Source organism: Camarhynchus parvulus, chromosome 5 (assembly GCF_901933205.1).
Source record: "Camarhynchus parvulus chromosome 5, STF_HiC, whole genome shotgun sequence".
NCBI classification, from domain to species: domain Eukaryota; kingdom Metazoa; phylum Chordata; class Aves; order Passeriformes; family Thraupidae; genus Camarhynchus; species Camarhynchus parvulus.
The window spans coordinates 29,462,352-29,487,664 of record NC_044575.1 but is presented as its reverse complement, the minus strand read 5'-3'; the positions used below and the strand labels follow the sequence as shown (position 1 = coordinate 29,487,664).

Sequence of the window (25,313 nt, the reverse complement as noted above, 5' to 3'; positions counted from 1 at the left end):
GATTCACGGAAAGCACCTACTCAAGGCATAGATACAATGACTAGGGGAATCATGGATTCACAGAGTGGTTGGATTTGGAAGGGACCTTAAAGATCATCTCATTCCAACTTCCCTGCCATGGATACCTTCCACCAGACCAGGCTGCCCCATCCAACCTGGCCTTGAACACTTCCAGGGATGGAGCATCCACAACTTCCCTGGACAACTTGTTCGAGTATCTCACCACTGTCACAGTAAAGAATGTCTATTATCCAATCTAAAACCTACTCTCAGTTTAAAGCCATCACTCCTTGGCCTATCACTAAATGCCCTCGTAAAAATTCTCTGTCCCGCTGTCTTGTAGCCCTCTTTAGGTACTAGAAGGTGCTGTAAGGTTTCCCTGTCAGAAACTTCTGTTGCCCGGGCTGAACACCCCATCTGTCTTAGTCTGTCTGCACAGGATAAGTGCTCCAGCCCTCTAATCAACTTGGTGGTCTTCCCCTGGACTCTTTCCAAAAGGTTGATGTCCTTCCTGTGCTGAGACCCCAGAGCTGGATGCAGCATTCCACCCAGAGTAGAGCAGAAGGGCAAATTCCCCTCCTTTTCCCTGCTGGCCACAATTCCCTGGATGCAGCCCTGGATACAATTGGCTTCCTGGGCTGGGAGTGCACACTGCCAGCATGGCATGACATGGACATCACACAATGGGTGTCTCAAGAAGCACAAAGTGACTTCTGTTTCTTCCCGCCCTTTTTTACTACATGTTTCTGAGGTGGCTTCTTTGGACAGTGTTTGATAGGCAGTGTTGAACAGTGCAGAGAATACCTCCGTTTCATTAAGGAGGAAGAGTTATCAGATTTCTGGTGTCTGGGGCTGTATGAGATGTGAGCAGAAGACAGACAGGACACTGAGGCCCTGGGCTCTGTGGGTTGGTCCTGGAGGATTATCTACCTACCACAGGTCTGTATGCATTTAGCTGTGCCGCAATGCAAAGAGGGGTGTTGTTCAAGCCACAATGTGAAGTTTCATAAATCCTTTAAATCCTGCCATTACTGAATGGTGCAAGCCTGTGGTCACAGGTCCCTAATACTGGAGTGGTTCATTTGAATGCAGTGTTTATAGATAGAATATATCACTAGGAAAATGTAGTATAGTTTTTCATATAGTTATTCTGGTGGTTCTTAATCAAGCTGGCAGATAATTTGTGAAATGTGTTAACATCTTGCATCAGCATACTTTGTCATATTCAAAAGTGCATCTAGCTGAGGTTGACGATATACTTCATCAGTGTACTCTGCAACCAAGGATCCATTTAAAATGGGCCTATATAAGGTGCTGTAAATTGTTTCCAGTGTTGTTAACTAAGAAACTAAACATAATCTTTTCCTGAACTAAATAACATACAAGAAAACTAAGTTTAGAGATAAGAATTTTATCTTTTTCAAGGTATTGAAAAAACAGACATCCTCTAAAGAAATCACAAAAGGTGAAAATCATTATCTCCTTGTAAAGACTGCCCTTTAGAGGAAGGATTCTCCACGTCTGCTCTAATTACAGCTGTTCTAACCTGTGGTAGAACTAAAAATTTCACAGAAGTCTGAGATATTACTATTCAAAGGTACTTAGCTTTTAGTTGTTACTGTTGGTTTAATTCTTCTCTTCCCCTCTCTTGGATGTGCTTGCCTTCTATACTTTTCCTCCCCATCCTGGAGTTTTTTATGGTTTTATAGCAACTTCTTCTGGAAATTTCTTATTGGAAATACATGTTGGGAAAAAAAAATGCGCATTAAACACAAACTAATTTATCTCCAAAAACAAGAACCCAAAGAAAAGAATTCATCAAGTGCTTGGTATTCATAGCTTCAAGGAACCTAATTTTTTTATTGGGTACAAACAATTAGAAGTATTGCTAATGCTGCATCTCCAAAGAGTTGAATGTCTTCAATGATTTGATATTTTTCTTCTGAAGTTCACCTGATCACTGCAGCGATTACACTGACAGTGCTATGGAGTTGAAACTCAAGCTTGTTAAATATTAGATTAAAACCCAGTGCAGAATTTGTAGCCTGAGGCTGCACAAATATTGTAAAATTTAAATGATAAATCATTTGAGAGAGGCATAACCTGGTAGACTAATGGATACACAGAAAAAAATGCCTCATTTAGTTGCTGTTAGAAAATGGGAGAAACCCTGGGGAGGTTTAGAAGTTCATAGCCTTCAGAGAAACTCTAACATAGATTTCACAACATTAGCTACTGTGGTGCAGAATGCTTCAGGTCTTCTAGAACAATTTCTGTGTCATTTAATTTATCCTTAAATCTTTTGAGAACAAGTCTGCGTGCTTTCCTTGCCCTCACTATTATTATAGAAGGATTTTTAGTGAGGGTTCACCTCTCTAACTCTTTGAAAATTATGCTCTGTTTCTTATGATTTCCTCACAGTTAAATTTCTTCTGCAATAGAAGAAATATTCTTTTCTCCCTCTGATATTTGTTTTGCTGTTGTATTTACATAAACTCACCAGCAGCTACCATCAAATGATTTTTTTTTCTAAGCTAATCAAGTTCTTTTCACTTCCCCTGCTATCTTACTTCTCTTTATCATTACAACAGCCTTCCTTTACATCTGGTTTACAAGTGACATTATTGCTTCTGTTTTCTAGAAAAAGAAAAATCATAGGATCACATTTCTAACTTGTATTTCTGGTTTATGATCATCCTGTTTTTCTGTAGGTCACCTGAACCTTTCCCTTCTGTTGTTCCAGTACCTTAGCTCCTTTTTTATGATAGTACTTATTTGTCAATCTGTGAGGATACCATTCTGGATTTATGTGGTGATAGCAAATGGCATTTAGATCGCAAGTTCTTAGGAAATCAGCCTGCCTTATTGCTGCTACTCACAGACAACATATTTTCTTGGCAATTACAAGCATTTGCAGTTTGCATGGAGACTCATAGTTCTTTTAATTCTGGAAATACGTCAGAGATTTGTGTGCAGATATACAAATGGTATAAATGCTGCTCTTAAAATTAATTTGCTGTCTTCTTTGATAGATGGGGAGAAGGTGCTACAAAATTTCTGTAATGTGCCATCTGTTTTATGTATGTTTTCTGGTTGACATGCACTAACTTGAAAAATGTGACAGTAGCAGAGAAAAAAGGCAGCATTATTTATCTGTGGTGTTACTGTCCATGGGACCCATAAAATACCTCAAAATAATTTTAATATTAAAAGAATCAATATTCTGGTGCTTTCCTTTGCCTTCCATAAAGTATGCCTTATGGGACATATATAGCACATGTATAGGACAAGAATTCTTTGTTTGCTGGAGAAAACAGGTTTCAAGGGGAGATGTTTTGAGGTCTGAGAAAAAATTCTGTTACCTTCCTAAACCCTAAAACCCTAAGCTTCCCTACCAGAGTTTGTTTTTCCTTTAAGTCAACTAAATGTATAATAGGTAAAGAAGATGCTTGCTGCCTTGCGTATAAGCTTGGGCCCATAACAGCAAAACACTTCAATCCTGAACTGTTTGCACGGAGTACATGGAACAGAACCACCTGAATCTGGAACAAGACTTCTGAATAATGCTTCTTGCAAGCAAAACCAGACTCTGGAGTACCGCACTGTGCTAGACCAGTACTTTTCAGAACATCCCAAGTGTACTAAATATATTTTTATATTTATTAACTGGTGACTGAATCTGTTGTAAAACCTAGATACATAAATGACCCTGTAAAAAGAGGGGTAAGGTAAGGACTTGTCAAAAATACTATTGGTAGATGAAGAGGTCTTAAGAATAAGAAGTAAATTTAGGAGATATTATCTCTAAAAGACAAAAATGTAAGAAACTGATATCTTATATTTCAGTCCGTACTGTTTGAGGTTGTAGTAGTCCGTGTATTTTCAAACTAATAGTGCATTGGTGACTGTCTTCATGACAGTCAAGATTTGTTGTCAAGATGATTTTTATTTACAGGCAGTCACAACTGATCTAAAAGTATTTCTGAATTCTGGGAACCTAGCGGAAAAATTGGCAGGTAATAGTAGTTTTCTGGAATCACATATTGGGTATGGGGGAGGTTGTGGCAGCAGCTCTGACCGCAGAGAGCAATGCACAACTCTCCCAGGCATTGTCCTGAGGAAGGCTGTGAGAAGATCAGAAAAAAAGAGAAAAACAATTCTTATCTTCACTTGCTGCACCTGTTGTTGTGCACATGTGGAATGTGTTATGGAGAATTGTTTACCAAAGGATGGTTTCTTAATTGGCCAGTGGTGATGGTGTTTGCATTGAAGGACCAATTGGGTCCACCTGTGTTGTGACTGCCCATAAGAGCGATGGATTTTTTAGTAAGTGTAGTACAATAAAGTGAGAGATCAGCCTTCTGAGAATCATGGAGTCAATGCTAGCTATTACCTGGCTGGGGGCCTGCAACAACAGGAGGTAATTGTTAATTTTCTTTACAAAACTATAAAAATTCACTTTTTGAGAGTGGTTATTGCATTTTTTTCTAAATCATATAAATATGAAAATCACTGTTATCAGCGGTAGATTTGCAAGTGATTTGATCTAAAGAGAGCTCTTCTTTGAGTACTTTCTGTAGGGTAGGAGATTGAATGACCTTTTTAAGGAGGGACATGGTTTTCAAATTGTAGGACATTTAAAAATAAAATTAAAACAAGGATACATTTTGCAACAGATTGTGACCTGCCACTACTTGAAGAAAATATTAGTTTGCCTTCAGAGTTACAGAACTTTTCATTTTGGAAATCAACAGGCTAATAATCTAGTTCTCTTCAGTATGGTCTCATTTAAAACCCTGCTAAAGAAAGCAAAGGGAAAAAAAAATCACATGGACAAATTTAGAAGTTCACAAATGCCAAGTGGGAAGGCTTCACAACTGTTGTAAATTGGATGTTTGCACATTAAAGTGTGAATGCTGATTTTAACCTTTCCATCGGGAATTTTGTATGCTGTGTAATTGACAGGTGAGAGCTATATTCCCTTATTAGCTTCCCACCTCTGTTACTTCCTAGGCACAAGACTAGACAGGGGTGAGAAACAGAACATCAGTAATAGAAACCGGGAGCTGGAAGTAGGATGAATGTTGGGGAAAATTGGAGCTATTGCTAAATCCAGTTTGCTTTGATACATGTAACAGCTCAGTTGGAAATCAAACTGTGCGATCCATGTTCAGGGATTTTGCCTCGCTGTGATGTTTTTGAGCCTGTGTTTTGTTCAGTTGATGCCTGTGATATTTGTGCCAATATTTGTGTATTAGGAACATTTCTGGCACCTCACAGTCAGTCATTGTAGGTGCAATACTCCATAGAGCACATATGTGCTTTGGGGTGCTATTTTTGTAGTCATTTGCCACGTCTCTGAGGAAGTACCAGTGGGGGTACTTCCCCCAGAAGTACCCAAGCAGACCAGAGGCTTGATGTATGTGTAGAGAGGACCAGCTAACAGTTCTGTATCTCTCCAGAAACCATCCACTCAACAATGCTTAAAATACTAGCTTTTATACAGTTTTGGAGGGTTAAAAAATAAAAATTTAATTTTGGAGCAAGACAATAAAACCCTATATGGGTGTTATGTTCATATAGATGTCCTATGCAAAAGTATCCCTTGGTTGTGCTTCAAAGAGAAGTCAGGCATGGCCTTACTGTGTCTGTAGTACAATTTGTGGCTGTGCTGCAAAGTTTTCATCTACCTTTTCCCTCAAACCACCATTGATCACCCTGATGTTTCTGCCATACCATCACAGTTTCCTGTTTAAAATAAATAGCTCTCATTTCAGTTAGGGTATATGTTATTTTTTAAATATGTGCAGGGTTGATTTAAAGTTTTCTAAGCTGTGAGAAATAGACTACCTGCTCTGCTTGATTGCTTCCACCTTGCATTTATTGCTGAACATTTGTTTTATTTATTTATAAGAGTTTGCAAGGATGTGAAGGGGCAAGGCTGTGCTTGTATACAGACCAAGTGCTTATTCCAGCCTATTCCAATGAATTATTTCCACTGACTGGAAATTCTCCTGTTGCTATCCATGCTAGTCATTTTATTGGTTGTTATAGTCAAATGTTAGTATTAACTAAACTCTTGGAATTCTTGATTGTTAAAACTAGATTTGGAATTTTTTACATTTATCTGTAGCATCTGTGTTTTCTAAATCCAGCTAGAACAGTACTCTAAGAGACTTTCTTACCAACTTGCAGCTACACATTGCTCTAACTCTCCTACAATCGAAGAAAACAAGGGAGACAAGATTTATACATTTTTCAAAGTTTGTAGGTATTTGATGTTGAATTAGCCTTACTAGCAAATGCTTTATTTGCCAAGGTCTACTAAGTAGAGGGAAGGTTTGCAATTTAAAATTCATTAATAAAAAGAGTGTTATAATATTGGCTTTATGTTGAGACAAGTAGAACAAAGACTGTCTCTGACAAATCTAGGGATGCGTTTTAAACATTTTTATTTGAAACGCGTTTTGTGTTTTAAACATGATGAGTTACAGATAAATAATGGCCAGTTTTACTGATAAGATAATTTTATTTTGTCATTTTTCATTTTGCCTTTAAAAAACTTTTGAGATAAAGACGCTAGTTTCCTCAATTATCACTGTGATTGCTTGCCATGAGGAGATTGGAGGAGACACTAGAGAAATGCAGCATGTTTAGATTAAATATTTAATGCTTAAAAATGTTTGATTTCTCAGTAGTGAAAAAACAGTGTTGAGCATAATTTTTATTCGTGATGTATTGTGTTAGCACGGGAGATATGTTTATACATTGATAGTGTAGGATTTAGGACAAGACTGTAGATAAAATGTTCTGTTTGCTGTTTTGTTGCCAAACTTGACAAGAAGCAAATATAAACTATCAAATATCAATGTAGGAGCGAATTTTTTCTCTCATAAAATCCAATATGTATTTGTTTGTGGATCTGCTAATCTTGGAATTACTCCTTTAACTGAAGAGTTGAGATCCACTCAAGGGTCTTGGGTTCAGTGTAATAGGTGGGGATGGAAATGAAAAATTCTTGAAGGCTCAAGCTGCTCTCTCAGAGCTTGCCTGGCAGTGGGGGAAGTGCTTGTGAGCTCAGTACAGGTGACTTTCAGTTTGTTATACAGGCAATTATGAACTTGTCATGGGAGGAACAAGCTGAGAGTCTGGGCTTAGTTAGCACAGGTAGCTGTTGTTTAAAATGAAGATCTGAGACAAAAGAAGTACCTCAAAGACAAGAGAGCCCTTGTGAAAGACTGAGGGCTTTCAGGGATGGTGTGCAGCAGGCAATTGTTAGGTACGGTTTTCAGAGACAGTGGGGGAGAGAAGCTTAGGGTAGTCTTTGGTTATTACTCTGTTCAGGTGAGTGTTTTCAACACTTGACAAATACCTCTCTCACAGTCATAAGCTGTCAGGCTTTGTCTGAGGGCCAGGGCTACTACCTGTTTCATCAGCTACCCCAGCCTCTTCTTCTGGGATGCTTTCTTCCAATACGTGTCATTCCCAGCAGACTTACCAGGTTTCACGCTTGTGAGATGCATTGCCAATGAGAGGTCCTAGTAGAAACATTTTGCAGTTTTGTAGTATGTTAGGTAGGTCTGTCACTGTATGTGTTGTAATCTGTGAAAACAATGTATTTTGGGAATGATTTGCATTTTCTTGATGCTGGTGATGCACATGAATACTTAGAGATGTAAATTAAAGAGAGTAATTTGCATTTAGAGAGAAAAAAGTAGGAACACTTGCTTTTGCAGTGATTTAAACACATCCCTGTTCACCAAATGTGAAGCTGTATTCTGTGTTGTAAGATGTTCAATAATGCATTTCTTCATAAACTTTGTCTCACAGATTACCTTGCCCATTAAGGGAAGTTGATCCTTACACTGATTTCTCCATATCACAACCTCTGAGTCCTTCAGAAAATTTCTGACTACAGCAAACAACTAATTCCTTTAAACTGATGCTGTGTTGTTCTAAAAGTGTTTGTGCCACTACTCTTTTTCCACCTCTCAAACTGACTGTGGTGTTATTTGAGAGAAATGAGATGGTTTCTAGGATTGGAGTACATGTGCTGAGAGACTTAGCCAAGAGAACGAATTTGGAGTTTGAGGTTTAAGTCTCTTCTGGTTTTTTTTCTTTTAATTAGTGAAGAAAATGAAAGCACACTAATGCTCTTTAAAACTTCTGTGACATTTACTGTAATTTCAGTTATTACAGTAACTAGCTGCTTTGCATGAACTTTATAAGTTATTTATAAGTTGCTTGAATAAATTTTGCTCTTAATTACTTGTTTTGGTTATTGCTCATATTAAACATTTTTGCTAACCATGAATAACTACGAACTTAAATACAAAGGAGCTCTCACTGTTTCTGATTAAGTATATTGATCAGTGCATGATTAAAAACTCTCCTGTTAAATGTATGGACAAGTGTGTACCTGTGCATCCACGTGTTTGAGATTTCTTTTGCCTTCAGGTGGACAAGTAGTGAGTTCACCACCTGGAATTTGTGCAGTTTATTTCTGCGTAAGCTGTGATACAGTGTTTTTCACTTTCCATTGAATTGACTTATCTTTGAATTAGGTGGAACCTCAGTGAAAATCAGACTTTATATACGAATGTTCAAATTCCAGCCAATGCCAAAAAGCATTTTTAGTTAATCAAAAGAACTGTGCTCCATTCTTAAATTTCCACCTTTTTTTTCCTATTTTGTTTGTTTTTGTTTTGTTTAAATTTTATTTCTATTTTTTTTAGTGAGTGACAGTTGCTTCAGGAACCTTGCCGAGGATCGTAGTGGGATAAACCTTAAAGATCTGGTCCAAGACCCTTCTTTGTGAGTATCTGGCTCTTATTGCTAAGCAAAGAAAAGCTTCTTCCTGATATCCTTGTGAGTAGTTTTGTAATTATATGAAGAAGTAGTATGTTGAAGTACACATAATGCTTTAGTGGTTTATGCTTGCCAACTTATTAGCCTTTAATACAAGCAAGTATTATTAAAACCACCTTGTTTCTAATATAATTCTGAAGTAACATCCAGAGAGCACATACAGTAAAGGGTTTAAGAGTCATCAGAGGTAACAGATTATGCATGCTGGTATTTCTATAGAGGACTTGTATGCACATTGTTGCCCCTCCTTTTTTAAGGAAGAATTGCACATAAATTAGAATATTACAGGATAATTATGTTATTATTAATTACTTTAACATCTAGAATCTGTTTTCTTTGTATCTGATTTCATACAGCTGATAGGCGTTTCTTCCTCTACTACCTGTTTCAATTTAAGTATATGTGCACATGGTCTAAATTTTGCTTCATCACAAGACTGCTAGTCTTTATCTCAGTATTGTATCTTTCTCTAAAATAAAATTCAATCTCATGAGCTCTGAGACAGACTTGAAATTGTATCAGACCTTCTTTGTCATTCCATTTTTTTGTTTGTTTTTTGGGTTTGTGGGTTTTTTTTTCTTGTCTGTTAACTCTAGTACTAGCTGAAAATGTTCTTGCTAGTGTGTGAGTGTACCACTTGTTATGAGGGAAGGGAAAAAGAGAAAAAAAATCACATATTTTTAACATGAATGACAGTGCGTTCCACAGTGAGATCTAATGCGATGGTCCTTGCTGCTGAAAGAGCAGATTTTTCAGTATTGATTGAGAAGTAGTGAAAAATAAGGTGTATTTGGCATCTTATTTCAGTTACAGGGATTTATACTATTTAGGTAGATGCAGAATTAATTTTGCTGTGTTCCTGTAGGTAAATGATATATATGCATATGTACATGCATTCTTGGGCAATTTTGACATCATGTATGTAACTGATGATTTATACATCTGAAATGATAGAGGTACAAGGGGCAAGTATACTTGTTGCTTGATATATGCAGAGTGGATGCAATGGATGACTTTTTAATAGTTACTGTTTAAGTGTTGAAGTCAAGCCTATTTTAAAGGTCCTAATTTTCAAAATTTTTCTGTTGAGTGGTATTTTTTTGAGTATTTTTGATTGGTTGGTTGGCTTTGTTGATTCATTTTTGTTTGCTTGCTTTAGAATTGTATGTGGGTTTTGGAGCTGCAGGTAGGCTTACATGCTTACATGCTAGTTTTGGGCTTGCACCTCTTGAGTTTACTCTCAAAGGTTGAATTGCCTTTGTTGTAGAATTAGTACTTTCTGTGGTTTTTTACCAGAAGTGGAGTCTTTTCATTTTCTTCCTTGACCATAACTCATGTGAAGAATATTGTAATAAATTATTGTAATGTTCAAAAGAAATTAAATGGATTTCTGTTTCTTATAGCATAAAAAGCACAAGTGACTGCAACATAGCCATTTTTGTCACTTTGAAAGACTTAGTAAAGTCTCAATACATGTTAGGTTTCAAGGGCTGCTTATGATACTTTGCTATATGACAATGAAAGAAAAATGTCCTCTTCCTGACGAATTATAGGAATGTATACACTTGGGTTTATCTTTCCAAATTGAAATTCTTGCTATATTATGACTGAACGCCTATAAAGAGTTCTTGCAAAATGTGTGATAGTGTGACTGAATCTCCAAAATGAAGAAACCATCTAAGGCAATATTGTCCAACCCAGCCTTCTGTAGATGACTCTTAAGATCCCACGGGATCTGAATTCTTTGTTATGCAAAGGACAGCATTGGGATGAAGCAGGGGAGTGCCAGACAAAGAGATGTTTTAATCTTTTTTTGCAATAAAGAATAAAGTTTAATTAAAATCTTATGCCCATTTGGCTATGATTGATGCCTGTAATAATACCTGGAATCGTAAAATAGCAATTGATTAATCTTACCTGTTTAATATTTACACTTTAGGACTTCTTTAGTGCTTGTTTGTGCTGACTGTAGATGCACTGCCTCTTTTTCTTTATAATCTCAGATGCAAACATTAGATTTACATTAAAAATTCTCATGCTTTCTCTGCAAATGACTCTGTCCCTCTTAGTTTGCCACTCTTGGCTCTGCAACAGACTACTTCTTGTTATTGAAGAAAGGCCTTTTTTGGACAGCTGAAAGTGTGTCTTTACATTAAAATGAAACTATAAAATAGCATTGTTGGTTTTTTCATTAATGTTTGATTTATATCAAGTATGCCTAATTGCAAGAGTAACTTTTTTTCCCCAGGTGATTTCCCAGCTGGAGCAGGACTGTAAACTTAATCTGCTGTCAGTTCTCTCAGCAATGCTAATAAAAGCTCTGCTGCTCAAATCAGTAGTTTGATCACCTATACTTGTATGTGATTAATTCACCATTTACTGTGTGTCAATAAAAATCAAAATTCTGCTAAAGGAAAAAAAAAAAACCCAAAACACCAAGCATATCAAATTAGCCTGAAGTGAGGAGTTACAGACTGTGGGAGAAGACTACAGGTATTTTTCCATTCATTGTCCTAAACAGCAGAGCTGCAGAGAGCAGGTGCAATTGGAGGAACTAGGCTGCTGGTTCTTAGATGATGGTTCAGACTTTATTCAGCTGAAGTAAAATGCAGTGAAACAGCTTAAGATGCTAGCAGAGTCCTGCTTTTGTGGGGAGACCTTTGAGGTTCCCTAGCAAGGCAAAAGGATGGTGCTCAAGGGAAGTTAAACATATTGATGAGTTCATTTGACCCCTTGCTCATGAGCAGACAGAAGGGTGTGCACTCCTCTCTGTTCCTGTCCTTTTCCCCCCTCAATAGCCAATCTGTGCTCAGGAGAGAAATGGGATGCATACAATGCAATGTGTCTATCGCCTAAAGCTTCTCCTGAGATTTTTACTACTGCCTTTCTTTTCTCACTAGAAGTTTATGTAAATACACCTCAGGAGTGAACCATCAGATCATTAGAATGTAAGGTATATAGGTCCACTGACTTTGAGCAGAAGTTCTGTGTATAGAGATTCCAAAGTTTTAGTTCTTAGCACCACTTTATAACATGTTCCTTTCAGCTCTAGCCTGTATAGAGACATAAAGTTCATAAAATACTTGTCTAAACAGAAAAGAGGATGCTTTTAATCTTTCTGTGCAATTTAGTAGCTGCAGCTGCAGATAATCACTGATGCATTTGTTTTGGAAACATCTTCAGAGCTTCTTTGAGATGAACAATATCCAAAAGATTCTGAATAACTTCTTTCTAGGCAAAATCACATCACATCTAAACTGTGTTTCATGTCTCCTTCAGACTGATTATGAGAGTAGATAAATATAAAATGTAAGAACAGGTAACTTTTGACAGGAAATTAGAACTTGTTTTAAAGAGTGTGTACTACAGAGAAGAAAACATTGTGAGAGGAAAATGTTATTTACCCTCCATGTAATTGCATTAGAAAGACAACCAAAATCGTAACAGACCTATTAGTAAGTTTCTGTCTTCACATGGAGGAACCTATCTAGCAATTTTTGAGGAAAACTGGAAGTATTGTAGCTTATACTTTGTGTTTTGCTCATCATTTGAAAACCAGTGGCATATTCTGTCTTGCTGAAGGTTACAAATTCAATGTTGTAAGGATACCAGTTCACACCCTCTCCCCTTTGTGCAGCCTTTCTAGTTTTTCAATGCCTGTTACAATATAAGAATGTCATGCCTGTATCTTTTATTTAACTGCTGGTCTCAGTAATGCTGTATAGAGAGGAAACATTTATTTGGTAATTCTATCCACAGTTATCTTGTGCAGCAACCTTCTAGTGGGAGCTCATGCTCAGTTGTTTGTCCATTATTTGACATGGCATGTTTTCCCTAATAGGCTTACAAAAATACTTCTCTGCTTCTCTTGCCTCCTGAGGTCATCTCTAAACATTGGGTGATTTTATCAGGTTATCTTTACTAGGATGGCTGGAGAGCTGCCTGTGGTAGCCCAGACTGTTATGCAGAGAAGCAATGCTGAGCATTACAGAAGTGCTGCCTATTTTAAGCATTGAATCCAGTGAAAAAAGTTGTACTTGACAAACTTCCAAAGATCTGAGACCTGCATAAAGGAATTCATGAGGATAAGTCTAATAAGTAACTTCTTAAAAGTTGATATATATAAAATTGGCTTCATGCTATCCTTATGGTTTCTCATTGATCTGGGAGATTGAGACAAACCTTTATCTGCTTCAACTGCAAGCAGAGTTTTTGTGTGCTTTAAAAAATTGTATGTGCTCTTCCATCAAGATAATTAAAACATGGTTAAGACCTTAAGTGGCCAGGGTTTCTTCTCCCGCCAGTTTCCCCACTTGGCTTCTCTGTGGTCCAGCCAGCCTCCACCAAATGTATCACAGAGGATGTTCTTGTTCATTTGCCAAATCTTTTTCACCTCCAGTCATATGAACCAGTGTCTAAATGTTTTCTCTGTTTCTTGCGCTTCAAGAAAAAGAATTCTCAACCTACAAGATTCCTTGGCAGTTTCTAGCAAAAAAGGCTAATATTGCACGTGTGCTTTGGCTGTTTAAGCTTAATGACTCATAAACCTATAGCAACAACTTCATCTGTCTGAAGCAAACCCATAGGAGCAGACTGTGAAAAGCAGAACACAAGAAAATGTCTTTTTTAAGCACTTAGTAACTTTCAGCTCTAATGATTTTTACATCTTGGCCCAAAGCAGTCTCCTGTAACCTCTCTAAAGCTCCATGTCAGCTTTATCTACCAATAGTAGTTACATCTAGAACAAACATGTCTTCTCTTATCACACAGTTACCAAATTCTTAGAAGGAAATTTCCTATTTTTGCTCTTGGCACACCCTGTGGTAGCCTGCAATTAAGAAGTTTATGAGCTAATCACGTAGCTGCATAAGTTGTTCTAGAACTAGAGGCTGTGCAACCCCAGAGCTGTGTCTGGGCTGATAACTGTTGCTGAGGGGAGAGGGTTGGTTGTTTGCACGGCAGCTGCATCTTGGGTGTTCCATCTCTCTTTTCAGTTCTAGTACTAGTTTCAGAATTAAGTATTGTACTTCTCTGTGTTGCAGGGATGTACTGCTCCAAGCTTGCTAGCCAGGAACCTCTATCTAAACAACTTTAGGGATTTTCTCTGCTTATAGGATGTGTAAGGATATATCACGTTTGTTGAAATGAGAAACTCCATCATTGGTTATGGATATTTAGTAAATCCTTTTTGTTCAGATTTAAGGTTTGTTCTTGTTATTATTAAATGTACTTAAACTTTCATTCAGGAAAATAAATGAAAATATTACAAAATTTTTTAAGGACTCAGAAGAAAAGCTATGCCCTTCCTGCTCTGTTTCATTATGTTTGCTCTTTGATGTCTGAAAAGAAATACACAGGACACAGGTTCAGAAATCTTGATCAAGTTTCAGTCTAGCCAGTATCACAGTTGATTAAAAGTTATTTCCATGTTTGTTTTAAACCTTCATTTTAAAGTTGCCCACTCTGTTTCTAAGTTCAAATTCATGCCAATTTTTTATTTTTCCAAATGCAATTTTAAAATCCCATCATCTTAATAACTTCTGTTCTCCAGTAGTGCAAGAAAGAGCCTTAATACTTCCCATCAGCAGTCACGTGCTTTGCCAATTTCTGGGAAGCCAGGCCTCAGCACACACAAGAATTGCCTGGGGAGACAAATACTGCAATGTCTAGTGTTACTCCTCTTCCTCCTCCTTTCCTTGAGCATTTATTACTGGGCACAATGTTATGGAATGGAGTATGGTATTTGGTCAGCATTGCTCCCTCCCAGCTCTTTCCTATCCCCACCCTTAGTTGCTGGGGGGCAGTGCAGGGAAAGAAAAGGTCTTGATGTTTTACAAGCACTGTTCAACCACAGGGAAAACACTGGTGTGTTATCAGCACTGTTCAGGCACAAATCCAGAACACAGCAATTCTGGTGCAGCCACCTGCTGTGAAGAAAGACAACTCCATCCCAATCAGATTTAGGTCACATGTGAGTAATATAATTGTAATACTTTTTGTAATTTAAAAAAAATTGTAAATAATTTTTGTAATTACGTTTTTCCTTTTGCATTTGGAAGGAATATAGATAAGCTTCCTGTGTGTTTGGGTATATTCAGGACCAGACCAGAATGACTTTTACAGAAGAAGTAGGAAAATTGAGTATGTACAAGTACTCAGTCACAGTCTCAGAATTAAATACCAGAAGACTTCTTTCTGTAATCATTTGCACTAATAATTAAGAAGAATAGATGGGAGCAGAATGTAAAATGGTCATTTGATTGAGAAAAATTTTACAGCCCGTCATTTGCTTTGGAATATAATGGCATAGCAGCTCAGCTTCCTGGTCAATATTCTATTTTTTAAAGCCACAAAGCCCAAATTATTTTTAAAATCTTAATGTGTAATGATAGGGATTTCCTTGAGGGGTTCTGCTGTACACCTCTCTGACGTTGCATTTCGTCTTCTTGTCCAACCCATATCCACCACAGCTTCTAGCTGTATTCTCTAGTCTTCTCTTGGTGACCTAATCTTGCCTTACTTGATCTTTTAACTTCAGGCTTCTTTTGGAGGGGTCTTTTCATGGCATTTGCTGTTTTTGTCAGCTTTCCACTCTCTGAGGATCTATGACTTTCAAAACTCAAACAGCTTCTTCTGGCCTATTTACCACCTCAAGACTTCATCCAAATCACACTAGCCTGACTCTTCACCTGACTTCATTCTTTCACACTTTAGTTATTTCTATTTATAATCTGTTCTTTTCTGGGTATTTAGAGGGGGTTGTCTTCTCATAGTGTCTACACTTTTTTTTGTGTGTGTGTACCTACAGGTAAGAAGTGGTCCAGTGCTGATGTTAGCTTAAACTGCATTTCCTAAGATAATGCTCTGAAAGGATTCTTTTCATACTTTATAGTGCATTAAGTGTGTTTCTGTATACTCAGAAAACATTTAAAATAACAGTACTTACCAAAAAAATCAAGTACCAAACAGAAGACCTATTTATATGACTATAAACCTCAGATGTGCTCAGATCTTGACTACTTTTTTAACTTCTAGTGGGAATATGATATGGATGATAAGATTAAGCAGAGATTTGAAACAGCTTCCACACAAAGAAATTAAATAGACTAGAATTTTTCACTTTAACGAAGAAACAACATATGGTGGAGGTATACAAAATGAATAGCATTAAAAAAAAGTCAAAGGCAATTATTCACTGTTTTTCACAGATCACAAATTGTGACAGGAAAAAAATTGAGCAGCAGGTTTAAAATTAATAAAATTAAATACTTGTACAAGTGTAGCAGAACTGGATGTTTCATAATTGATGTAACATCATATGGAAGCCTGAAGTATAAATGATAGAGACAAATAAAGGAATTAGGCTGATAGGCCTACTGTGGCTGCTAAAGCCAATTAATTGCATGCAGCATCTCTAGGTCAGTAAAGCTCCTGAACTGAAGGCAGCAAGAGCTGAAAAGTGTGCACCAGGAAACAGATCATGTTCTGTGTCATGTGTTTATTCCCTAAGCGTTTGTTTCTTAGCACCAGAAACATCATATGTGACTTGTGTGCACATTTAGACTGAGCTGCTATGGCAATTTTTATATACTTCTTTCAGGAGTAGTACTTTCATAAAGAGTGGAGCACAACCACAAATTGAACAATTTCTCCATGCGTGAGCAAACACTTGTCCTTCAAAGTAGAGCAGGCTTCCCTGACATGGCTAAACTGAAGTTTGGAACTCCCAGAAATGGAGGAACAAAACCATCTCTACATGGCTGTTGGTAATTTACTACATGATAGAAAATTGCTCTCTTCTAATCTCACTAGTAAAAATTGCTAAATGATCTTCTGAACTGCTCTGAAAAGCGATGGTAAGCTGACCCCTGGCCTCTCTTTGTATGAGGGGCTACTTTTTGTCTAAGCTATAACGAGTTGAAGGAATGCCTTATTTAGAGAAGGTCTCTGTGAAATTTGTGTGCCTCTTTGCAGTATAGATTAGGGGGATTGCATCATCTGCTACTGAAATATTGTAATAGAATAGAGATGTAAAGGAAGCCATTGCTGCACATCTTAGGAATGGTTCTGACACTGATATACAGAAAATTGCTATGCACGGATCTTTTCACGCTTTTATGCAACATTATTCACTGCGTTTCAATTCTAGATTGCTTTCTTAATTAGAATTGTCCTGCCATAACTTTTGTGGGGGACTCCTGTAAAATCACTTCTTAGCAGTGTACAATAGAAATTCTCTACAGATGGTGGCTTAAGAAAGAAAAGTATAGCTATCCTACAGTAAATCTTGTGGGTTTTTAATGTATGCTTTTCTCACTTTCTTTCACTACAGCTTGAATTTTACCATGGATTCTTCACTTATTCTTTTTCCCTTTATCCGTGCTACCATATAAACATCACAAGAGTATAACCAGGACTTAAGTAATATTTATGGATGAAGACAGCATTGAGCTCAAAACTGACATATTAAGGGTTGAAAAATTACCTCAAGTGATTTTCCACAGACTATGTCCAGGAAACACAGTTATACTACAGCAGTAAATGCTTCCCTTTAAAACATATACCCTTACTAATACTATTCTAAACTTGTTGGTCTTTCTTTAACTATAGTATCTCTCTTCTTACCTCTATTTTTATCCCCTTCCTTATATTCTAATAAGGAGAAAGTCTTACTCTATTAAAATTCTGGGTTTTATTCATTATTAGGTTTCAGATACAAGAATGTATCTGTCTATATTTGTGGTTGGAAATCCAGTGCATCCTTTTGGAATTTGTTATTGGTGTCATTTTCAGGTAGGTGATTGATTTAGAAAATACAGGTTGCTCTGAAGTGAGTGTCATTTGACTGTCATGATTGTAACACCTATTTTAAAAATGCACATTCAGGTTCTTTTTTTTCTCAACTCCATTCAGTATTTTTCTCATTGTCACAAGCATTCTACACAGTTAATGTGCTCTATAGCTTAATATAGTGTGTGGAAATGCTCAGTGGCAAGTGTTCAAAACCAGAATAGGTCATGGAGGAACTATTAAATATGGGAATGCATGACTGGAACCTCTTCTCCATTTTAACAAAAGATGTAATTATTATTTACGAGGCGGGGATTTTTAGTCTACTGTGTTCCATTTTTCCAAAAGGTGCACATAAAGATTCCTTTAATGTATTTCCCTTTTTTGCTAATATAAAAAATACTGTTCTAACAGAACCAGGAAAGCCATTCACTGTATAGATTGCAAATAATCTCGGAAATACATTAATATGTAATTTTGTTTTGGTTTTCACATCCAGAAAAAGAGAATAGAGAGCAATGTGGCTGAGAGATTTTTAGCACTGTAGTTCTGGGATGGCTGCAGGATTCAGGACTGAGAAGCAGTGTGTGGTACCATGAGCAGCTGTTGTGTCCATTTTGTGCCTGGAGCTCGAGCTGTACCCGCACAGTTGGCATTTTGTTCAGGAAACTCTGCATTGTGCCTACTCTACTGCATTTTCAATGCTGTGAAAATTAGGGAACAAGATTTGAAAGAGTTTTAATTCAACCTATCTTAACAGTTTCATACAGTTTAGAACCTCATCTTCGTCTCAACATGCATGAATTTCAGGGGAAGATCAGAGGCTTCAAGAGTATTATCCAATCATATTTCAGGTTTCTTTTGCAAAGTCCAGACCATAAAGAAAAATTCCAGAAGGTACTTGAGTTTTGGATAATCTTGAAACATTAAAACTCTTAAGATGAGTTTTCATAGAATAAGCAACAAAACCCAGAAAATGCTCATCCCAGATAGGGTGATGCTTTCCAGTCTTCCCCATACATGGGTGGATCATCTTGGTTTTTTGTGTATAAGTGCAAGATTTGCTTTCCACCAAGCTACAATAAATACCCTTACCCAAAATCCATCTAAAATGGTTCTCAGAATCTTTACTTTCAAAACTGACATAAGCAGAGTTACAATAAAGTATTTAAAATTTATAAGAATGATACTATATTCAGACTGTATTCTTTTAGTACAGTTTACTTTAAAATGCACTTTTTCAGAATCTTTCAGCATTGAATCCCTTCTAAAACAGGAATTTGCCAGAAAAATGCAAAGAAATCCAGTTATTTTAGTTTTTTTACTACTTCTCCCTGGCTTAAGAAGGAATGCTGCCTGCCATGAACCTTAGGCAAATAGCTTTTCAAGGGCAATTCTGCCTGTGAGGGGATGAAGCAACACACTTCACAGACTGATTCATATTTTTAACGGTATGCTCTGTATTGTTTTTTTAAAAGCTAGCAACCTTAAAAATAAATCCTCAAGGAATGAATTTGTGCTCAAAAGCTGAGTAAGATTTAAAGAAAATGTTTGTGTTCAAATAGGTGGTGTTTTTCTATGTACTTAATTATTTGTTAATGATTCTATAGGCATTAGTAATAGATGAACTTGTAGAGATTTGGAGATTTCAGAGCAATTTTATATTTTTAATTCTAATATTTTGCATGTACATGAAAAATATAGATTTATGTTGTTAAAGTATTTTGGGAAGTGTGTTTTTAAAAAGTCAAAATTGAGCAAACATCTTCCCTTTTTGTTTGTCTCAAACACCTTTCAGAAGTGTGTCTGCTTCAGCCTGCATGGTTGAGCAGAACATTTTGAAGATATATATATATATGAAACAAAAATGCCCCCAGATCCAGTAGAAAAAGAGATAATCAGCTCAAGGTTTTATTCAGAAATCCCAGTGATAGCAGTGAGTTCTACATTTAGGAAGGTGTTTTTTTAGTTCCTTCCTTCAAGAGTTTCTCTTGTCCTGCCATCTGCACTTTTAAGCCTTTTAATCTTTTTAGCTAATTTATTTTATATGCTACTGTAATTTATATTGTATACGCTAAACTAAAGGGTTTGCTTATGTTCTTTTACAATTTATGAATGTTTAAGATGCTCATGACCTCTAATATAAGATAAAAGTTTCATTGGATTGAAATTCTTTTTTCCTCAGTCAGGGGTTTTATCATCTTTGATTTGCTACTATTATTTTCATTGTGTACATGAGGAAATAAACATTATGAACAATGTGATGACTGCAGCATGTTTATACACAAGCTATTTTTAATAGTCAGATAGTATTCTTATATTACTAACAATAACCTTTCAAGGAAGGTTTTGTCATAGCTTTTGATTTCAGTCACACACTGTTACCAGTATCCAAGCTTTTAATTAGCTTGCCTTCTTGGGTATTTCTGTATAGCTTAATACACTGACTTACTGTGAAGGGATAATAATAATCTGTGCAAAGTTAGCAGTACTTAGAAATGCTTTCTTCCTATTATTTCTCTAATGCAGTAATAACTTATCTTAAAATTTGTTTCAGTGTCATCTTAGCAATCACTTTCATTACCCAACAAAGAACTAATTTAAGCCTCCATTTTTAACAAGGTTTCAATACCCTTTAACTTGAGACTAATTAGAACTGTTCCTGTCCAAAACCTTATGTTGTGTGGAAAAACAGCTCTCAAATGAGAGCTTATTAATAAAGAGTTCCTTTATTTGTCAGAGGGATCTTCATTCTTCACATCTTTTCTTTCTGTCAGTCTCTCCCATGATTTTCTCTTTAAGGCAGTGGTCTATATATGCAGAGCCTTTTCAAGACCATGAGTTTTTGGTGCTACTTTGGTATATGAAATGATGGTTTCTTTGTACTATTTCTGTTCTTCTACACAGGACACTAGCTGAATTTTTTAACAGAAATTAGATTCTCAGATTATTAGCTGCCCTAATAGCAAGCTTTTGTGTTGCTCTGTACTCTTTAATTCTATTCAGTTTACAGAAGGATTATGTTGGAATAACCACTGGAGAAGAGAGAAGAGATAAATGAAACATCAATAATCATTAATAAGAAATTATTCAGGCTCATTAGGGCAAGTTTTGAAACTTAGTGTATTTGGACAAGAACTGTGGCTTCAAGTGTATCCACAAAGAGGTAGGCATCTGTAGTTTCTACAATTACAATGGCACAAAGAAATGTGTATTTCTTAAGACACAGGAATACTGAGTAATGCAAAGGATCAGACCACTGACAGCCTTATGAAAAGGAGGTTTGTACATATTTGACTACTTCCAGAAATTATGTCCTTTCCTTCAGCAAAGTTGGGCTCCATGCTGGTTTATGTCCTCTCTACCTCAGCAGAAGCTACTCTTGAGGAGAGACTTTATCAGAAAATGTTTTGACATTCTGTTATTCTGGAACAGGAGTGAATGATGAAACAAGACATTCAAATACATCTGCACTGTTCAGATTTTACAGCTGTTTCTGTTGCTGCTTTGTTTTAAAACCCATGGGAGAAAATGCTAACTAAAGTTATTGATCATTAGCCTGTGTTGATGCTGTGCTCAGTTCAGCAGCAGGTCAGCCGCTTTTCCTTCTTTTGAGGGTGCTCTTGTAACAATCTTACAGGATAAATAGCCGTATTCTGCAGTAGCTAGTTACAGGAGGAAAATCTAACAATACTGCAGGAAAATGATGTACTGTATGGTACTCAGCCTTGAGAAAAGGAAAATTAAGATTTGAAGGGTTTTGGGCTGAGCAGAGGCAAGAGACTGCTCTTGGTGAAATTGCTAAAAATGAGTTATTCTCACCAGAATCTAATAATCAAGACTCTTTCTAAATACCCTGTTTCGCTGATCATGTTTTCAGGCAGTAGAAAATAAAACTTTTTCTCATTGAACTGTTGGTTAATTTGTAAAAGGAAAGCTATGAAATAAGACAACTGCTTGTTTACTACTGCAATTAATAAAAAGTCTAATAGTGGGATAGGTTGGGGGGGGTGTGGGTGTGAACTGAATGGGTAACTTAAATTTGATATGCCCTGTGATCAAGTGGAGCTAAAAATACTGAGAAAACACAAGCAAGTCCATGAGAAGGAGGATGAACTAATCAATAAATATTTTGTACTTGGTCAGTAAAAAAGAGTGGAATGTTTAACATGAAATGAAACTGGCAAACCAAAAAATTGGATATTTGATTTCATGTCGAAGTGTTTATAGAACCTTTCACTGAGGAACTTTGATAAAATTTTATGATGCACAACTATTTTAGTTTTAATTGCATTACATTTTAAAGTGAAAAAAGTCACTGAAAATTTGCCAAGTAGCTCTTTCCCAATTTTAATTTGAAAGATCTCAGATGGGTATTGATGAGTTATATTTGCTACTTAGAACAATTCCTTTGCATCATTCTCATGGGATGACACACTGTTTCTAACTACTGTTATAACATGCAGCATATTTTATACATTTAATATTTAAATTATGTAATTAATGTAATTTACCTACTCCCTAGTTAGTAGTTTTTTGACAAATAAGGACAAGTGAGTACTCTGAGCTGGCTGGTTGTAAGAGATGTCTGTAGCACAGTGCTGAGTACAAGCCAACATGCTCTTCCTCTCAGCATGGTTTATTAGCTGTGGCTCAGTGCCACTCTCACTGTGGTACAGAGTTGGCTGTGATCTCATGTGGGATGCTGGTATAGCTCCCTGAAAATAACAAATAGATCCAAGGTTTTGGTTGGTTGGTTTTTTTTCTTACTTCATCTCCTGCGTTTAATAGTTCAGTTGTTAATAAAAGCTGAGAATTCTGCCAGAAGAGGTAGTAAACATTTTAAAAAACAAGTAGCAAGCTTGCATTATGATGCATCATTCAAGTATCTGTCACTAACAATTGTTCAGAGTTAGGGTTATTATTTTAATTTGTTGTAAAATCAGAAGACTTCTAGTGCCTTATACTTCCTTTAATGCAATTTAATGCAAAACTGTGTCACGGATTGAATTGCTCTGTGAAAGAATTCTCCAATAATATGAAAGCTCTTCCTGAAGTATTTCTGTATTATAGCTACTTAGCGGATTTTAGAAAGTGGAAAGACTGGGGGGAAGGAAATTCTGAGAAAACTTTTGTTCTGTGTTTTGCTTATGTATGGATCAGTGCAGTTCCGAGGATGAAACTGAGCTGGGGCAAGAGCAGAAATGCCAATAATGCTACAATACTGTATGAATTTATCAATGTAAACTCAAAGAGAAATTTTAAAATCTACCTGTGGAATTTTTTTGTTGTAATGGCATATGTGGCACAAGTGGAGTCACTGTGCTTGACTGTAAAGATCAGCTGAACTGTGAGCTAATCAATAGATGTGACAGAAAGGTAACCTTGGAATGGACATATTTAGGTATTAGGTACTCAATTTTGACTTTATTTTATTTGTAAAAGGCTTCTCCTACATTTTATTTATTCATTAAAATGGTTTTGAATTCGGTATGGGTGGATTTTGGACAAATTATTATATAAGAATTGCAAAGGTGAATTAATGAGGGAATGCTTCTATTGTGTATTTGCTTTTCCTTAAGTAAGATGAAAGAGGACATTCTGGTTTTCATACTAAAACATCTTCAGAGCATGAAAAGTCTGTTTTTTTTGAAAAAGCCATTTATTACAATTATTGTCTGATTTATGAAGCCAGCTAAATGTACGCTGGGTAATCATGTTTCTCAGTTTTGAAGAACACTGCTGAATTTGGAGAAGCATGCCTTCTTAGCAGCTTAAGGTATGGAGGCACTGCAGCAATGAAATGTATCTTGACACTTATCTAGGGTAGCATTATGCATCGGTGAACATTTAAAGTCAGGTGATGTGGCTGGAGGAAATAGGAGCTAAAGCATTGACTGCTGTTGTGGAGAGATAGCATCACTATTTGTCCTGACATGTTTTGGATGAAAATATAGCTGACAATATAGTTTATGTTAAAATAACCTAGTAAAATCTACCCATGATATTCCGCTGGGGGGAGGGGAGGGGGAATATTTAGAAGATAAAAAATCTAGAGGTTTTTTTAAGTTTGTAAATGGTCTTTGTTCCACCACCTTTCTAGACCTACCTTTTATGTTTTAAATACAAGAGATTCTTCCATTGCTTTCTCTGATGGCACCACCCACCTACCTCTAAGTTCTTTGATCACAAAAGCAATTCCAAAATAGAATAAAACTTTGTAAAGTAATTATAGCATGGCATTGCCAGTATAATATGATCTTGCGGTTTAATCAGAGGTTAAGGTCCTAAAATGTATTGTACTGGCCTTATCTGTAAGGGTTTTTCTATCAGTTCTTTAAATGTTCTTTTTTAATGCAATGCTGCAGTTTAGCTCGGTTCCTAAGTTTGGGTATCACATAAACTCATTTCAATATAGATTGGGATTATTTCTTGGCTTGTGAAACTAGCTTTTTTGGTTATTACTGTTATTGTCTGAAGAGTTGAGGGTGTTTATTGCTAGTTCTGGAAGGAAAAGGCAGGTTTCATAATAATAATTGCTTGTTTGGAGTAAAATAGTAAATTGTGATTGGGCAAGAAACATTGCAGTTTCTTACAATGGTTTATTTATAAAGCCCAGCTATCCCTGTACACGAATCTCATGTATTTGGTTTTTATATCATTATCCACGAGAATTGTGCATGCACTGTCCTGTCCTCACTCCCAGTTTGCCATAACCATCTTTGATTTCCTTTCTGCACTGGGATTCAGTGAGTCCTGTGGGAGGTGTTAGCAATGTTAGTTTTGGTCACCTTTGTCATTTGCCCATTGCTGGTCAGGAAATTCAGCATTATTTAATATAATGTGGTTCTTTGTGTATAGTCTAAGCAAAATCCATGGTGCTTCACCTTTTGCAATGTGATTCTATGATCACAGTTTACATAGTGGCTGTTTCAGATGCCTAGGAACACATCTAAGCTCTGTGTGGTACTTACTGGTAGAACTGCAGTTGAGGATTTTTCAAGACTATTCTCCAAATACATGAATTTGACTTGAGAAAAGACCAACACAGACATTCTGGCAAATGAAAGATCCCTACTGTAATTTTTTGATTTTAAACATCTGTGGGGTTGTAATTTCCCAGTACACTGATAAGTAGCAGAGACCTCTAGACTAAATCTCTGCTTTGGATAAGATATCCACCTCCTGTTGCTTTTGCTATATTGATCTAGACAAATTTAGCAGGCCTCCCTGACATGGACTAAACGTGCCAGTGCTCAGGGAAGTTACTTATTTTACAGGAATGTGTAAGCTCCAGGATTCATCTTATCTGTTTTCACTTCTGTGTTGGGGCAGAAACTGAGGAAGAGATAAATCTCTGCCTTATCTGTGTTCTTCAGCTCGGGAATTGCTGGAGGCATGTTGAAGTTATGGGGTATGTTATGGTCACTGTCACCCACAGGATGTGATAGTGAGGGCTGTGGTGTACTCAGTAACCTTGCAGCCTCCTCCTAAAGTCATATTTATAGGGGGAGCAAGAAAAAGAGAGAAGGGCTTTGGAAGATGGAACCAGAGGGGATTTTTCTATCTTACTTTTGCTTTTAAGAGAACGTCATACAGAATAGATGGAAGAAGAACATAGCTGTTAGGGACTTACAAGGTAAATTAAAGCTGCA

At 36.6% G+C, this 25,313-nt stretch overlaps 1 protein-coding gene across 6 annotated transcripts in view; it reads left to right on the top strand.

The window, feature by feature from the left end:
• Positions 1 to 25,313, top strand: part of GPHN (gephyrin) — a 268,694-nt gene that overhangs the window by 76,847 nt on the left and 166,534 nt on the right. For all 6 annotated transcript variants that reach the window (XM_030949405.1, XM_030949403.1, XM_030949401.1 and 3 more), the window contains exon 2: positions 8,736 to 8,814. In XM_030949405.1, coding sequence (XP_030805265.1) covers positions 8,736 to 8,814 — 79 coding nt within the window. The remainder of the gene's footprint in view (positions 1 to 8,735; positions 8,815 to 25,313) is intronic.